We start from the raw sequence: 17,475 nt of genomic DNA, 5'->3' as shown, positions 1-17,475 counted from the left end.
TCGTGTATATTTCAAACCCCATTATATCTATAAAAAATACATATATATATATATATATATATGAAAGTGTAAATAAAAAGAATCCCAGGACCTCGCTAAAAAGAACACTGTTATTTGATAAAAGCCGGATTAAAGAAAAGTAGGGGGAAAAAAAGTGAGTTAAAGTTAAAAGACAAGCATTGTAGTTTTTACGGTTGAAAGGAACCAATCTTTATCTGATGAAGATTTTCTTGATATCCCACCTGCATATATTGCTTTGCCAATTTGCACCTCACCGACTCTTAGTGAAGCCACAAATGGCCATTTCTCCCAGCCTGGTCTCTCTGTCCAAAACTCAAAGGAGTAGTAAGTATTGGACATAAGAAGTACACAACAACAGAATCTCTTTTATATTCTCTCTCTCTCTCTCTATCTCTCTCTCAATCAATCTAAAACCATGAGTTCAGTCAATGGGTCCAGCTTTGACATTAAAATCATAGCTGGTTCTAGATCATTTGTGATGTGTCACAACATTGGATGAAAAAGTTTTGTCGGTTGTGTGTTTGCAATATATAGATAATAGATTTTATAAACTCTGTCATCAAATTATTTTAATAATTTGGAATGACTCTAATAAGTTAACATTAGAATTTAGATTGAGAAGTTCTATTATATTCATATTTCATACTTCATATGCCACCACCTTGAATAATTAATTAACTAGAGTTTTGTGTGGGGAGTGGATTCAATTCTAGGCCAAGGCCCAAAAAGCTCGAAAGCTCATATTAGGAAAGACAGGTTAGGCCCATCTCTATGAATTATAAAGGGAAGTGTACCCCCCCCCCCCCCCCCCAAAAAAAAAATTCTTGAGGAGTTCTGGATATGCCACCAACATTGAAACTTTCATCCTAGACAATAAACACGGGTGATCTTGGAGAATACAAAGGAGTGATCTCGGAATACCAATTTCATTTTTTTAAACTGAGGTGTTTTCTTAAACCAATGTGTCATTTTCACTATATATACCTCAGGAAATTCCCTGAGAGGATAAGGATCACAGAGACTGCCACCTCCGCATTAATGAGAGGTTCTCCACCTAATTTCTATCACATTAAATATATATAGGACAACCTAAACATTACAAATAGCCCCCAAAAGTCCCGTTTTAGGATAAGAATGGAGGGGAAACCAATAGAAGAGGGAAAAATATCCCAAAAAGATCTAGCTAGGGGTAAGCCAATTGAAGGGATAAGGAAAGGAGAATGCCTATAAAAAAGGGGGGATGGCAACAAAGAGGGGGCATGAGAAAAAAGAGACTAAGGAAGAGAGAACAAAAATAGGAGATAAGATATTCCTTTATCTTTGAGTCCCAGGACCACGGGAAAAGTGTGTAATGGTTATTGCTAGTAATATTAATACAATCTTGCTTCCTTAAATTAGTTGTTTGAGCTCACCATTGTAGAGTTTTCATCTTGTTCATTAGATAAATAAATTGTGCTAATCGGTCACCTAGGTAGGAATTTCTCTTAAAGGTTTATAGAATCTTTTTGAGAATTACTGACCTCCACAAGTTTAATATTTAATCTTTATCTATTATATTTTAAATTTAAATAGACACATTTTTTTTTTTGCAATCTTTTCTTCCTCATCCCTTATGTTTTTTTATTTTATTTTATTTAAACAGACTTTTTTTTTCTTGCTTCTTTTACTTTCTTTTTTCTTTTTAAATAGGAAAATCTCTAGGCAAAAAACTAAAAAGCTTCATCGCACACGCTAGTATATTATAAGTGCCTTTTTGGTGTGATTTAAATTTTGTGACATATTTAGTTTATTTTAAATTGTGGGATTTGTTATAAATGGGTGAAAATTTGAACAATATAATCCACTTTAAAAGGTTATAATTAATAACTACCACCCACTCTTGGTGGGTGGTTACTCCATAAGTATAAGTGCTTGTGAGATGTGAGAGGCAAGGGTTGGGATTTAAGTCTCCAGGAGGGAGTTCTACACACATATACACTTAGATTAGGTTAGAATAGAATTTTTATCTTGTATAAAAAATGTTATAATTAATAAATTAAATAAACCAACTTTTTTTTTAAAAAAGGATCATTAAATAAACCAGCTTTAGATGTAATCAAGTGAACACTGTTATTAAATAAAGAAAAAAAAAATCCCCAGCTCCCACCTAAAGCTAAAAGTCTCAATTTTTTTTTTGAAAAAGCCAAAGCCGCCAATCACTGCACAACCATTGTTGTTGTTTTACATAATTCCGATCGAAAGACTTTTTCTTGATGCCCCCGACACTTTTACACTCACTCTAACCCATAAACACACAAACAATAATGTTATACATGGATAATTTATTTATTTATTTTTTTTAAAGGAAGATACATAGATAGTTATTGATTAAATTATATTCTATATTTAAAATTTTAATTAAATAATTTAATTTTTTATGAATAAAGAAGTTAAAAGTTTGCTATGTTTTATTTATTTTAATTATATAAAATAATTAATTATATATTTAAGGATAATACAAAGTGAGAAAAATTAATTATGCTTATTAATACTGAATTAATTATTTGATGTTGTTATTATCATAATAAATTCTCACTAAAGCAATCTTATAAAATATGATATTTTCTCTCAATATTTTATTTTTTGTTGAAATTTGATAATTATGATTGATATTAATAGATATTTATATTTTATTATTGTGTTATGTGGAACTTGATATTTAGCAATAGTCATTTATTAGTTAATAACTCATGCCATGCACAATGTACTTGAGGGTTTAGGGTTCAACATAACATGTTTTATTCTTCCTGTTAAAAAAAAAAAGAAAATTTATAATTATGATAATTATTAATATAATAATAAAGACAAAATATATTATTACAAAATTTTTGACACCACCACAAATATAGGTCTGATTAGTTGGTATTTTTTTAGAAAATATAAAAATTTATCAAAAAATTAATTGTTTTTTTTTTCATTTACTATAAAAAATTGTAAATTCTCAAAATAAAAACAAAAAACATATTCTTTCTCATCCATTAACTTTCCCTTTTTGAAAATACTTCCTCATCCATTAAAAACTTATTCTCACCTAAACACTAGCCTGAAAAGTAGAGAAAAACTTCCACGCCACTATAAAGTATAAAACACTTACCTTCAAAACAGAGTAAAATTTTTACTCCACTTCACTGCAAATTACCCAGAAAACAAAACTACACATGTCATATATATAATCTATCACACACGACACAACCCGACCTCCTCTCTCTCTCTCTCTCTAAAACGACAGACCGTACCACGTGATCTTCTTTATTCCACTGTTACTCTGCCTCACCAACCTCTCTCTCTCTTTCTCTCTCTGTTTTCACCAAACTCAGTTCTCAGTTCTCACTCACTCACTCTCTGTTTAATCTTTTTCAAGGGAAAACCTTTTCCTTTTCCCGAGAATATCAAATTTAAAGCTCAAACCTTTTCCAACTGTAAAGCAATTTTTAAAGTTTTCAATCTATAAATTATAATCACACTTTAAACTTTAAAAACTCTCACTTTAAATATGCGGAATTTTGCTTAGCTCAATTTTTAAATTCCGAAACCCTAGCCTTTTTTTCCAAATGCACGGCTACAGTAGACTCGGCTCTTCGGCGAGGACTTCCTCCTCGTCGTCGCCGCCGTCGTCTCCGCGGTTCCGGCACGGCCGTAACAAGCTCTCCGGAGGCTGCTCCGGCGGCCGGAGCCCGAAGCAGACGAGCGCGGTGGAGAGAGTGGTGTACGTGTTCGTGTCGGCGGTGTTCCGGAGGCGAGGCGTGCTGCTTTTCGCGCCGGTGCTGTACATTTCGCTGATGCTGCTGTACATGGGGTCGGTGGGGTTTGATGTGGTGAATTTGAAGCACAGTGTGGTTGGAGTTGTTGTGCACAGGAGCAAGCATCGGACGGCAATGGCGCCCGGTTCGGTTTATCGGAGCCCTCAGGTGTTTGAGAAGTTGTGGCCGTTAATGGAGGCTGAGAGTAATGGGAGTAGAGTCAATGCGGTACCCTTTTTTGGCTGCTCTCTTTGAAATTAAGCTTATTTGTGGAAAAAGAATGAATTTTTAGTTGTTTTTATTAATGTTACCTACTATGCTTTGTGTGAATTTTTGTGGGTTTGGCAATATGTGTTATAATTGGCTTTGATTGATTGTGTTTTAAGGGCGGTCATGATTTTTAGTTCCAATGTAATTGTTGTGTTTTTACGGTTTGGTTTATGAATACTCGATGCGAACGGTTGAAAAATTAGTGTTGTAGTTCAACAAGCTTTGGAAGGGAGTAGTGGGATCAAGTTAGCTCCACTGGTAGAGTCTTTTTGTTGTTGTGTTCGAATCCTGCCTAGACTAAAAAGAATCTAATTTGGTGTCTTCGTCAGTGGTAAAGAACAATCAATTGGACAACCCAACTCAGTTCAAATCATATGGTATCTATAAGTGCTTTAGAAAGGAGGGTATACATTAAGAAAGGGTTTAATTTATGGACATCAATGTACTTTCGAATATTCTCTTCCCTCTTCCCTCCGTGTCAAAACTAACTTATAGAAGAAAATTAAGGGTTCGTGGACCTTTTTTTTTATGGTTGGAGTGTATGTAGATGTAAGGTTTTATTGGTTGTTAGAATGCGAAAATTGTCAGATTGATGAATGACTTTGAAGCCATGTTGCACTCGATTTGGAATAAAGATTTTATGCTAAGTTGCATTGTTGTCGTAGATTAAGATTATTAGACATGTTTTGATGAGTTAAATCGTGGGCTAGAAATATCACATGATAAGTTTGGGTAACGGTAAGCACACACGTGTTCATTTTGGTTGATGAGAAGATTCAAATATTAATGAGCCTAGCAGGTTAAAGGAAGAGTTGCTACTACTCAAAAGGCAAGTTGAGGGGTTTATATGGATTTATGAGGACCTACTATTGTTGTCAATAGGGAGTTTTACTTGTGAGCCAAAAGCTGAGTTTGGATTGCACTGAAAAGGAGTGACGTCTGCGTTTGGCCTTTTTTTCTTGGGTCCTGTGCATTGTTCATGGGACCCGCAAGTTTTGCTTTAAAATTGGGTCCCACAACACTATTCACACATTTAAAAATTATTTTGCTACGGTGTTTTCAACAATAAGTTTTCAGTTTTTAGCAATAAGCGGTATTCAAACAGACCCAAAGAATTTACAAATTTAAGAGGGAGGCCGGAGGCCAAAAAGGATACGTGAAAGACTCAATGATTAATAACACCCTACCTCATTGAAGTGTTCCTTCGAGCATGCACATTTGTTTTTCATTGAAGAAATACTCTGTTCATGTCCAACTGTTTCAAGTTCTATCCCAGATTTTACATTTTTCAGGCAATCCACAATGACGTCCACATCTAGTTCCTTTCATTTGTACCCTATCAACAATGTACTTTACCTTCTTGTGATGACATAAGGTCTTTCCTAAAACATATAACTACAGTGTTAATGGTTTTCTTTTTTACTCCAAATTTTGTTATTATTATTATTATTTTGTGCTATAAATTCATTGGTGAACCCTATCAGAAATGTGTTTGGCATGCTTTGGCTCCATTTGTTGACGTGTTGTTTAGTTATATCCATAGGTCATGCATCTTTTACTTTTACCTCTTCTTTCTTTCTTTTATTGTTTAAATGATATTTCTTTCTTTTTTTTTTTTTAATAAATATTTTGTGCTGCTTCAGGAATTAATCTTCAATTGTTATGCCTTATTTTCTTTTTCTTATTTTAAAAATGTTATTTACACCCTATGTGTACTTATATGACTAAAAATATACTGCAATGGAAATCATGCAGTTGATGACGGCATGGAATTCAACTGGGCGTCAAGGTTGGAAGCCTTGTGTTGACAAGAGTATTTCAACAACAGGTTTGGGTTTTCTATAGAGTTTTACTTAATATGACTACTGTTTGTTTTTATGGATTGCCTGCTATAGTCTATGATCGTTTTTTTTTTTTTTTTTGTTAGTTACGCATACACCCATGAGATCTTAAACCACTACTGCACTTTTCACCCCATTCTTATGGCGGAAGAAGTGCTATTCAGGTTAGAGCTCATGGGCTCTAATTGCTAAATTTGGGGTTGGGTGTAGTGATCCTTCTTTGCATACGGTTCTTCCTAAGGCAATATCCTCTCATGCATCATTAATGATGAGATCCATTCTTACTGCTGCTACTCAATAGCACATGTGTGGATCTTCCTTTCATCTGATCAAACCATCTAAAGTGATTTTCTCTCCTTGTCTTGTTAAATGGTGCCTGGCCAAAGCTACTTACGCTAAATTTTCTGTTCAGCATCTTGCATATGTTGAATGACTGGAAGTATGCTGCATAATGCATATACCATTTAAAAAAAAAAAAACATGTAATGCTATGTTTGATTTAATTGGCCCTACGCTTAACTTAGGAGTGAAATATTTATAGGAAATTCTAATAACAGAGGATAACATGCCTCATCATATTACTATTTGTGTTTCCTAATATTTCATTTTTGTTGTATTTAGAATTACATTTTGCGTGTCAAGGAATTATGAGTAGCTGAGCGCTGTCTTTTATGCTTTAAGGTTTCTCAGAATTGCCAAAGTCAAATGGTTTCCTAATTATTGAAGCAAATGGTGGGTTGAACCAACAGCGCTTATCGGTATGTTTTGTTTGTTCAAATGTTATTTCTCTTTGTTTTCCTAGAAAGATTGGTTGAATATGGTAATACTGCCTTAGATCATAGATGGAAATGAATTTTGTGGGTTAGACATGATGATTTGGTGACCTTGATGTCTTTTGGTCTTTGGCTGATGTTAAATCTGTTCCGATTCAGATTTTGTTGGAAGACATTAGAGCATTTTGCTGAAATATATCTCTGATCAGTCAGATATTGAATGATGATGGGATGAATGTAATAAATTTGTCAATATATCTTATGCTCCGCATTAAAATTTATTTGGTAATTTTTCCATCCTTTCTACACAGATATGCGATGCAGTTGCAGTGGCTGGATTACTGAATGCAACTCTTGTCATTCCAATTTTTCATTTAAATAGTGTTTGGCGAGATTCCAGGTATGTTGCAGCTATTGTTGGTGTTTCAATGATCATCATCTTCATCCACATATTTAGTGGTTCTTTTGTTATTATTGAATTTTTATTAAATAGCTTTGCCTAGTGGTTCTTAAGATACATGGAGGCGATTAGGTATTAGGATGGGGCCAGAGTGTTTTTATTGGGCAAATGCTCCTTCAACTTGATTTTTCTGGCCAACCTGGCAGATCCAGCCGCTTTGACTGCTGGAAAATCCTTCTTTACTGGAGGATCTTCATGTTGACCACCGCATCCTTCCTATTATTCTAAGTTTTGCACAGTTATGAGGGTAAAAAAGCTCTCATCTGTCAGAGTCACCTTCACAATGTAGGCATAAATTAACTCAAGACCCCCATATGCCAACTTCATCCCGTGATTACATAGATCATATTACACCATTCTACTAGATCTAGGGCCATGGGTTTGCAGATTAGTTTCAAATATCTGTAGGCAAGCTTCTAAGGTGAAAATCTGCTACTTTTTTTCACAAATTCAGTTTTGAAGGGAATGGACAAATTATTCTCATGTTCTGTTCTTAAGTTCTCAAAACATTATCACTGTTTTCTGTCTTCCAGCCCCTAACTTAGCAAGCATGATGTGGACAATGAGATGTTTTTGCAGAATGGGAGCTCCTCCTTCTTAAACAACATCCTTTCAAGGTCTTTAATTAAGGCAAGCAAGGTGGAAGGAGTGTCCATATGTGGAAAATATATTTCAATTGAATGTCTAACCTTTGTAGTTAGTAACCACTGTGTTCACGTGGGTGATGCCTTGTTTGAGGAGGCATGGATGATTAATTTTTTAGGTGGGTTTTAAACCCACGACTTCACCTGCCACCTTGCTCATATAAGGGAGGAAGTAGCATTGTGTAGTATTAATTGTTAAGTTAGGGTTGCTTCTTTGTTGATACATTATGCATGGTTGGAGTTGAAGGATTTATTTTGTTGTTCTAAGGGTTTTAAGTTGATTAGAGTTTAATTTTGTTATGAAGGTAAAGAAAGGGAAAATTTATGAAGTAATATAGAACATGTGAATCGTGGCTATGATATATAGAACATGTGACACATATTAGAGATTAAGCAGCTACCTATTTTTGCATTAAGATGTACTTTAAATTTGATATGTGGTATAAGTGAACCTTGATTTGTTTTAAATCAGTGAATGGGTTTGAGTAAATTGGCATGCTTCTGTAGTGGGATCTATACTTTGGAAATTGACAGTTTAAAAACTGTTGCGGATTAACAAAGGTTATTTTGACCATAGCAAAAACAAGGCATACACTCCAAAACATCTATTTGCCGAACATTTTCTTGTTAGTTTTATTTTTTAGTTTTTACATTCAAAAGAGCCTTGAATCTTGATTGAATTGACTATAATATGATTTTCTCATCCTTTTTTTTTGCTGGAATCGCAGCAAGTTTGGGGACATTTTTGATGAAGATTTCTTCATATATGCACTCAAAAATCATGTTAATGTGGTCAGAGAGATCCCAGAAGATATACTTCAGCGGTTTGACAATAATATAAGTAAGATTGTGAATTTGAGAGTAAAAGGTTGGTCAAGTCCAACCTACTATCTTCAAAAGGTCCTACCGAAGCTGGTGCAAATGGGGTATGAGATTTTTGTCTCTTTCAATTCTGAGTATGTGAACAAATTCACAACGGTAATTATTATAAACTAGTCGCTAACCCGTGCGATGCACGGGAAAACACAAAGAATATCTACAAAATCTATATAACATTATTGTTATATTTGTTAGGTTCAAACACCCTCTTCTTGAATTATCAAATTATTAAAAAAAAATTAATCCTCTTCTTCACTTTTTACTCAAACTTGTTTTCATAGCTCATATTTAAACAATCGTAGTAGGAAATTTTCTATTAATAGTAAAATTTGTGTAAAGACAAATTACAGTTTCATGTAAAGTGTACATACCCATACTCTATACCTCTAAGGAAGGAAACATCACAAACCCTTTACATATGTAGGTTAGATTTAAAACAAACTACATATATTCCAAGTTTGATAAGCCAACTCAATGGTAGAAAAATGTTCTTTATAAAATTAGATAGTAACATATTTTACAAAAGGGGGCAATTTTTTGTAACTCTATCTTGCTACTCATATTCTGTAGTATATAACAAAGTAATTTATATATCTAGGTACAATGGGCAATAGCATTGGCTGTTCTTAAGCACAATTCAATATAGACAAATGAGATAGAAAAGAAAAAAAGTAACATAACAAATACAAAAAGTACCACTGTTCCAGCCCTCTATAACTCCATAAACAGAATCCTTTCCTAACCCAAAAAGACCACCAACAACTCTCCACAACAGTCAAACCAACCTCTCAAAGAAACCCAAGGAAAGCACGACCAAAAACGTATAAAGCTTCCTCCTTTTTCTTATTGAACCAAGAAACCCAACAAAGGTAGCTCCTTTTCCCATTCATCCTGCACAACCAACGGGAAGAACATATACAACAAAGCAAGCAGCAAGACATGGGAGCAAAATATAGAAAATAACTCTATCTCTACCTTTCCCAACATCCTTGATTGTAGGTCCTTACTTTCTCTTAGCTTCTGTTTTAACATATATAGTATTAGATTAGATATTGATTTGAAATCACGTGAATAAACTGCTAGTTTTCCATCATTCTTTGGACAATATTCTCCCCCCTCCTTGCAATAGGATTTCCGAAAGAGCAATTAAGAATTTTGATTGAATGATTAAATTTATTAGTTTCTAACAATTTACAATTTTTAGATAAGTAGTAATTTATTTATAGTATCAAGGCAGATGGAATTGAGTATGAAATATCTTAAAATTTAAAGCCACACCATTGCCTGAAGGAAAAATGTTATACAGGTCTTGCATAATGAACTTATTTACTTCTTTGGATTACCAAAGCATGGTTGAAAAGAAATAATATTCATGATGGCTTATACGGTCTCAAAAGATAAATAAATTCATGATGGCTTATAATTGCCTAAAAAGTATATCTTGGTACATAGTTTCAAGAGATGAGATTAAAAGGCTTAATTATATTATAAATTTCAATACCAGAAGACTTGAAAAAATAACCTGAAAAAATTAGCAAGGAGGAGAATCTTTCCAAACTTAGAATTTAAAAGTTTAGGGAACTGGAGGTAGAAAGCTCTAGTATGGACCTAGGAACTAAGTTATGTGGGAAAACAGATAACCAAAAATTAGAGAAAGAATCTTCCACCTCTAGAGGAAGAAGCTAGAGTTTGAAAACCCACTAAACTGTTCGAGTTCTACCACAATAAAACCAAAACAAAAAAAGCAAATACTTTACCGGTTACGGGGATACGACCTATCTCTCTTTGCTTGTGGTTCCGACAAACCTTAACTGAACAATAGACCTAAATAAGATTAAAAAAGAAAAGCAAATATCAGCACAACATTCAATCCTACACTTATTTGATCCCCAGGATTTTATTAAGATTAGTTACAGAAAATTGTTTTTACTTTGAAAAAAATTGTCAATAAGTCTAAACAATAAACCCATCTATTGTGACCAAAGCATCCAAATTAAATTACTAAACCCAGTTCCAAAGCAATAAATTCAACTTGTCACCATTTAGAGAGAACTGCGATTCCAAAGGAGCTTCAATTAGAAAGAAAAAAATAGAATAGGAAATATTTCCAAATTAAAAAATCCAGGCCCAATTGTCCACTGCCCTTTGCTCTTTGCACTTTGCATCGTGTGTGTGGGTTTTAAGTTTGACTTGTGGTGATAGTCCTAAACCAAAACACGATGCAATTCCACAATAGTATACCCATCAATTAGCACGGTTTCCGGCAGGGATAGAATGGAAAAAATAAATTAAAAAAATTAAAAAAAAAATCCAAGGGAAAAAAACAAAAACAATAAAGTCATCTATTTTTTAATAAGGGTGAAAGAAGAACCCTAGACAATTCAGAAGGGGAAATTTCTTTTAAAATATATACAGACGACTTTAAATTCAATTTTGAATTATAAAAAGAACCTCCCTACAGAAAATTTTAAAACGTTGCAATTACCTACAAGAATAGTTATGTGTTTTTCTAAGCACCGATAAGAAGTTCCAGGGAAAAATTCATAACACATTGATAGATTTAACAGTAATAAACAATTAGAGTGAAAGATTTACAGAGAAAACAGCAAAGATCGTAACGTACCTCAGCGGAGCAACCACGAACCTCGCGGAGAATGACCTTAGGGAAGCCATTGACGTTTTCATCATCTTCTCTCTCTCGCTCTTTTCTTTTTCCTGATTCTGGAATAGGGTAGGGACGGCCAGGTTTTGTTGTTGTTGTTTTTTTTTTTTTAATATATATATATATATATATATTTTTAAAGATAAGTATCCGGTGTTTTTGAGTGAATAGAGTTTTTAAAGGAGTGAAAAGAGTTTTTAATTTTATTATTTAAATATTGTGCTGAAAAAATTATTATTTAATTTTTTAAATATTGTACTGACGTGGAAAATTGTGGGAGCTTCAAAGGCTTCGGTTTTATATATTTATATAGATTAGCCTTAAAAATAAATTTAAAAAAAAACCTTAATACCTTTTTGTTTACACTGGTTGTTGCATAATCTCATGGTATTATGTCTGTTACTTTCACATAATGGACAAATATAGACAATGCTTTGTTAGGTTGATTTGCGGTTATTTCTGTAAATTATAATTGACTTCTTGTCCAATGATGCAAAGAACATTTGCCAACTTTTGGTAAAGTGGATTGTTTCACATAATTGAGGATGAAGATGACAAAAATTGTGTTTTAAATACTTGAAAGGAAAAAATAAAAATTTTCAACTGAAAAATGATGATGTGTGGATAAACTCCTAAAAATGTTCTGCTTGTTCTATTTAGGGATGTGATTAAATTTTGCCATCTATCATTAGCATTGGGCTATAATTATCAAAGACACGCATATATAGAAGCTTGTTTTATGCAATATTTGGGGACAAATTATTACGTAGATACTTTTCTACTGTAATCAATTATTTAAATTGCCTTCAGGTTCCCTACAGTTACCTATGCAACCCTTTGATCTCTTTTCTATTGATGGGCTTGTAACATGTCTTTGACAAATTATATGTTTTCCACATTTCTTGGTGCAGGGCTGTACGCATTGCACCCTTCTCAAATAGGTTGGCCCAGGAAGTTCCTTCAAATGTCCAATGGCTTAGATGCCTAGCCAATTATGAAGCACTTAGGTTTTCAGGACCTATAAGAAGGCTTGCAGAGAACATGGTTGATCGGATGGTTAAGAATAGCTCCCAGAGTGGCGGTAAATATGTTTCAGTGCATCTTCGATTTGAGGAGGTGTTATTCTTGTCCCTGCATTCTTTTGTCATGTATGATTTATGAAAGTAGCCATGTCCTAGATCATTTCTAAGTGCCAATTTTCCTCTTTCAAAGGACATGGTAGCATTTTCATGCTGTGAGTATGATGGTGGGGAGGAAGAGAAACATGAAATGGATATTGCACGTGAAAGAAGTTGGAGAGGAAAATTCAGAAGAAGGGGTAGAGTAATAAGGCCCGGTGCAAATCGGGTAGATGGAAAATGCCCTTTAACTCCATTGGAGGTATACAAACGCATTAACTTATTCTTCTTTTTGGTAATTTCTCTATTTTCCCCCCTTTTCTTGTAATATACTCTTTTTAGCTTTATATAAATCTTAGGATTCAAAGCTCTGAAAATATCTGCCATCTGGGTTCTTTGAGTCTTTAACAGTATCTAAGAGTTCCCATTTCTACCATTAAAAGCTCTAATCCCTCACAATATATGAGTGGGCCTCTTAAAAACATAAACATGCATATTTCAGGTCTCCTGTCAATTATTATTTATTACTTGTGAAATGCATCTGAGCACAGTTTCTTACATCTAAACCTGATGGTAAACTCGGCTTGATTCAAAAACTAAGGCATTACTGTTGCAACTGTGACTAGTTCATGTCCTTGGATTCTGATTCATGTCTGCTGATCTGTTCACTTCCTTTTGGTACTATAGGTTGGAATGATGCTTAGGGGCATGGGTTTCGATAATAACACCTCAGTATATGTTGCAGCTGGAAAAATCTATAAAGCGGAAAAGTACATGGCTCCGCTTAAACAGATGTTTCCACGTTTAGAGACAAAAGATACTTTAGCCACTCCTGAAGAACTTGCTCCATTTAAGGTATCATACAAGCCATGGTGCATGCCCTTTTTACAACTAGGAACCAGACAATCATCTAGTAGAAAAGAAGATAAAGCTAGGAATAAGTCAGTCTTTTTAATACTTAAGTTTCTGATGTAGGGCCATTCATCTAGGTTGGCTGCTCTTGATTATACGGTGTGTCTTCACAGTGAAGTGTTTGTCACAACTCAGGGTGGAAATTTCCCCCACTTCTTGATGGGTCACAGGCGCTATTTTTATGGAGGACATGCTAAGACAATCAAACCTGATAAGAGGAAACTAGCATTATTATTTGATAGGCCTGATATCAGGTACAATGCAGTTAAACTCTCTTTCATTTTTCAGTTTTAATTTCTGAACTTTATAAGTGGCACTTCTCAAACTATGCAATCAACGAATATGGTACTGAAGAAAAATGTGCTAATACTCTACATCCAGTATTATCTCACCAGTCTCAATGCTAAACTTTTATTCAGCTAAACAGAATTGATCATCAATAGTTACCGTAATTCTAAAAATCAAATCAGTTGATGTAAAATCAATCTCCCTCACTTTGCTTCTTGTTTTTGTACCAAGAACAAAAGAGCTTGAATGATTTATACATTTTATTTTTCTTCTGTTCAGTTTGAATTAGATTATACGGCCCATTGGACGATGAAAATAATTAAAGAACTACATGTTTTGAAACTTGTCATTATCTACAAAGCACTATGCTATAGATCCACAACAGATGGTTCCTAAGCACTTAGAACATTTAAAATTATGCTTGAAATATGTAGGTTGTGTCCAAAATGGTCTTAGCTATGTTCAAAAAAGTATGAGATGTAGATAAATGTCCTGAGAAATATCCTTGATTTGGAAGTATCCCAGCATGCAAATATTGTATGTCAGGCTATGTGCACCTTCACTTCAGAAGTGGCTTCTGGTGCTACCTCGTAAGATTTTTGGCTCCTTGCATAATAATTTCTAGTTTCCCATGTTTTTAATAAGCATGTACTTTGTAAGAGCATCAGCATTGGGGAATGCTAATGCCAAATGTAAGAAGAATTTGGCATTTTAAGCCCCAAAGTGCTCTGCATCAAGGAATGCTAAACCCAACTATTGCAAATTTTTTTGCAATACTGCTACAGTGCAATTCTAACTTTAGAATTGCACTGTAGCAATATTCTAAAAATAATAATAATATTTTATTTCACTTTTTTCCCTCAAAATTTCTCTCTCCTCTATCTCATTATTTCAGTTCTCTTCTCTCTCTTCCTTCTCTGTTTCTCCACCTGCTCTCTCCTTCTCTGGTTCCGTGGTTTTTTTTTTTAATTTATTTATTTATTTATTTATTTTTGCTGTGATCGGTGCTTAAAGGAAGATCGCCAGTGTTTGGGTCGAAGATTGGTGATGGGTTTGGTGGAGATCGGCATGGGTCACGAAGATCGGTGATGGTTTTGTCACCCCCAGAAACGAACAAGACCATGGGTTCGGCCATGGCTGAGACGAGAGAGAGAATCGATCCGGCGGGTTCTGTGGTTTTTTTTTTTTTTGCTGTGACCGGTGCTTAAAGGAAGATCGCTAGTCTTTGGGTCGGAGATCTCTAGTGTTTGGGTTGGAGATTGGTGATGGGTTTGGTGGAGATCGACGTGGGTCACGGAGATCGGTGATGGTTTTGTCACCCCCAGAAACGAACAAGACCATGGGTTCGGCCATGGCTAAGACGAGAGAGAGAATCGATTCGGCAGGTTCTGTGGGTTTTTTTTTTTTTTTTTTTTGCTGTGACCGGTGCTTAAAGGAAGATCACCAATGTTTGGGTCGGAGATTGGTGATGGGTTTGGTGGAGATCGGCGTGGGTCACGGAGATCGGTGATGGTTTTGTCACCCCCAGAAACCAACAAGACCATGGGTTCGGCCATGGTTGAGATGAGAGAGAGGATTGATCCGGCGGGATCTGTGGTTTTTTTTTTTTTTTTTTTTTTTTTTTTTTTTTTTTGCTGTGATCGGTGCCTAAAGGAAGATCGCCAGTGTTTGGGTTGGAGATTGGTGATGGGTTTGGTGGAGATCGGCGTGGGTCACAGAGATCGATGATGGTTTTGTCACCCCCAGAAACCAACAAGACCATGGATTTGGCCATGGCTGAGACGAGAGAGAGAATCCAAGATAGCAAAGAGAGGGAGTGAGACGGATTTGGTCGTGGAGGGTTACAAATCTTGTTGGCTTCTTCTATTTGATTAAAGGGTTTGTTCACTGTGACTTGAAGCTTCAGAATATCCTCATGTTCGACAATGGGAAAATCAAAATCGCCGATTTTGGACTTGTAAAAAAAGAAGAGCAAAAACAAAGTAACGAATTGCCGACGGAATCAATTAATCACAATGAGTACGAATCGTCGGTAGATATTCGGGCTTGCTGAGTTGTGGTTGTAGTGAGAATATTTTTATATTATTTTTATTTTACTTTATATTATTTTAATGTGTAGTATGGTAATATAGAATTTTGGGATGTTGGGTGTGTTGTAAAATTGTATGGTATAATTGATAAAGTAACTTTTTAAAATGGTAAAATAGGATAGAGTAACATTTCCTTATGCTAATGCTCTAATGAATGTTATCGGTCCTCAAATATCACTCCCCCCCCCCCCCCCCAAAGAAAAAAAATTTCATTATCGCTTCTATTCTCAATAATTGCCATAATAAGCATAGAATTTTATCATTTGATTCATTACTTTTTTTTATTTGACTTCTCTAGATGGGAAGACTTTAGTCGACTAATGCAAGACATGCTTCGCCACAGTGATCATAAGGGATTTGAATTGAAGAAGCCTAGCGGGTCACTCTACACCTTTCCTATGCCAGATTGCATGTGTAAACTAGCAGAAGCAAGAAGTGAAAGCAGTAACACAACAAGACATGCTTGAAACTTTGAATGTACAAATACGTAGGGTCACAAATTTTCCACACCTGTATTTTATAGTGTATTATTCAATTGAATTCTTAAATAATTCTTTCATTCAAGTTGATAGGAGAGTTTTTGAGGTTTTGATTCTTTGAGGTTGACTCAGTAAGATTGGTAGTTTTGTACTCAAAATTCACTGTACATGACGCTGTAACTTGTAATGATTTACTAAAGTAATCTAGCATTAAATTATATGTAGCATTCTTTGCTTTGGTGACTAGTTTTGATTTGGTGACATGCTTCAATCTTCCCCTGTAGATTTGTTGTCCATTAATATTGCTTAATCGCTACTTATCAAAAAATATCACATAATTTGTGGTTTCTAATTTAGTTACGTAAAACGACTATTTGATTGTTTTTTGTTTGCATATGCTTTAAACTTGTTGACTAAAGCATACTTTTAACTTGTAAAGTTAGGAATTGTTTTCATTTTGACCCTTTACGTTTGGAAATTTTTGGCCCTTCATGTTTTATTCGTTCCATATTGGTCTCTTATCTGTCCAATTTCATTTTATTAAAGGATTAAAATGACGGGTCAAAATAAAAATTTTGAAACATGAAGGGTTAAACCAAAAAACTAAATCAAACATGAAGGTTTAAAATGAAAATTTTAAAATGTAATGGGTCAATATAAAAATAGAATTAATCAAGCATGAAGTGTCAAGAATAAAATTTTGAGAAATGACCAAAATGAAAATAATCCTGAGCTTTGAAAGTGTCAAAATTAAAATTTTGATATAGAGTTATAGAAAGGACCAAAATGTATAGAGTTATAGAAAGGACCAAAATGTATAGAGTTATAGAAAGGACCAAAATGAAAATAATCCTGAGTTTTAAGAACTAGAAGTGTATTTCAATCTTAAATGTTCTATTAGATGTTCTTATTGTAGAGTGCATTGGTATCAACTGTGTTAATTCCCTAGACATGCATTGTAAGTTACAACTTCAACTAAGAAGTGCACCATGCATGCTTGACATATTTGTTATCATATGGAGGTGGGGCTAGCACTAGTGTTACTCTTGCCTCTACCTGTTATTGTTTTTTTTACGTTTTAATGCTAAGAGGCGTGCTGTATGCTTCTTTTCTTTAGATGAAGAAACCTAAAATCTACCAAGAGACAAAGAAAGAAAACAAAAATCCTCCCACATTTTCTATAACAATCCTTCCAATCCTTCCTTGAAAAGTTCCATTCCTAACTTGCTTTTCAATAGAGGAATGGAGTGTTGCGTACT

The 17,475-nt window shown here is 34.4% G+C and overlaps 1 protein-coding gene across 5 annotated transcripts; it reads left to right on the top strand.

Annotated features, from left to right (window-relative positions):
- The first annotated feature begins 3,251 nt into the window (after positions 1 to 3,251).
- Positions 3,252 to 16,462, top strand: LOC115959850 (O-fucosyltransferase 9). Of its 5 annotated transcripts, none has more exons than XM_031078478.1 (10): positions 3,252 to 4,028; positions 5,826 to 5,898; positions 6,593 to 6,669; positions 6,996 to 7,084; positions 8,517 to 8,714; positions 12,241 to 12,445; positions 12,542 to 12,709; positions 13,135 to 13,302; positions 13,423 to 13,613; positions 14,662 to 15,259. In XM_031078478.1, exons 1-10 carry the CDS (start codon positions 3,612 to 3,614, stop codon positions 14,693 to 14,695), a joined length of 1,620 nt encoding a protein of 539 aa, XP_030934338.1. In that variant the 5' UTR covers positions 3,252 to 3,611; the 3' UTR covers positions 14,696 to 15,259. The 5 variants fall into 5 exon arrangements, with proteins under 5 accessions (XP_030934338.1, XP_030934339.1, XP_030934336.1 ...); XM_031078476.1 differs by lacking the exon at positions 14,662 to 15,259 and adding an exon at positions 16,036 to 16,462 and having other exon boundaries at positions 3,253 to 4,028; positions 6,602 to 6,669; XM_031078477.1 differs by lacking the exon at positions 14,662 to 15,259 and adding an exon at positions 16,081 to 16,462 and having other exon boundaries at positions 3,253 to 4,028.
- Positions 16,463 to 17,475: the final 1,013 nt, after the last annotated feature.

This window comes from Quercus lobata, chromosome 9 (assembly GCF_001633185.2).
Source record: "Quercus lobata isolate SW786 chromosome 9, ValleyOak3.0 Primary Assembly, whole genome shotgun sequence".
Lineage (NCBI taxonomy): Eukaryota > Viridiplantae > Streptophyta > Magnoliopsida > Fagales > Fagaceae > Quercus > Quercus lobata.
This window is presented reverse-complemented; position numbering and strand designations above follow the sequence as displayed.

Excerpts from the sequence above, each read along its gene's own strand:
- LOC115959850 (XM_031078475.1), top strand. The coding sequence starts at position 3,612 with ATGCACGGCTACAGTAGACTCGGCTCTTCGGCGAGGACTTCCTCCTCG. Across the intron at positions 5,899-6,592 it reads CAAGAGTATTTCAACAACAG|GTTTCTCAGAATTGCCAAAG; the intron begins GTTTGGGTTTTC and ends TTATGCTTTAAG. Across the intron at positions 8,715-12,240 it reads CCGAAGCTGGTGCAAATGGG|GGCTGTACGCATTGCACCCT; the intron begins GTATGAGATTTT and ends TTCTTGGTGCAG.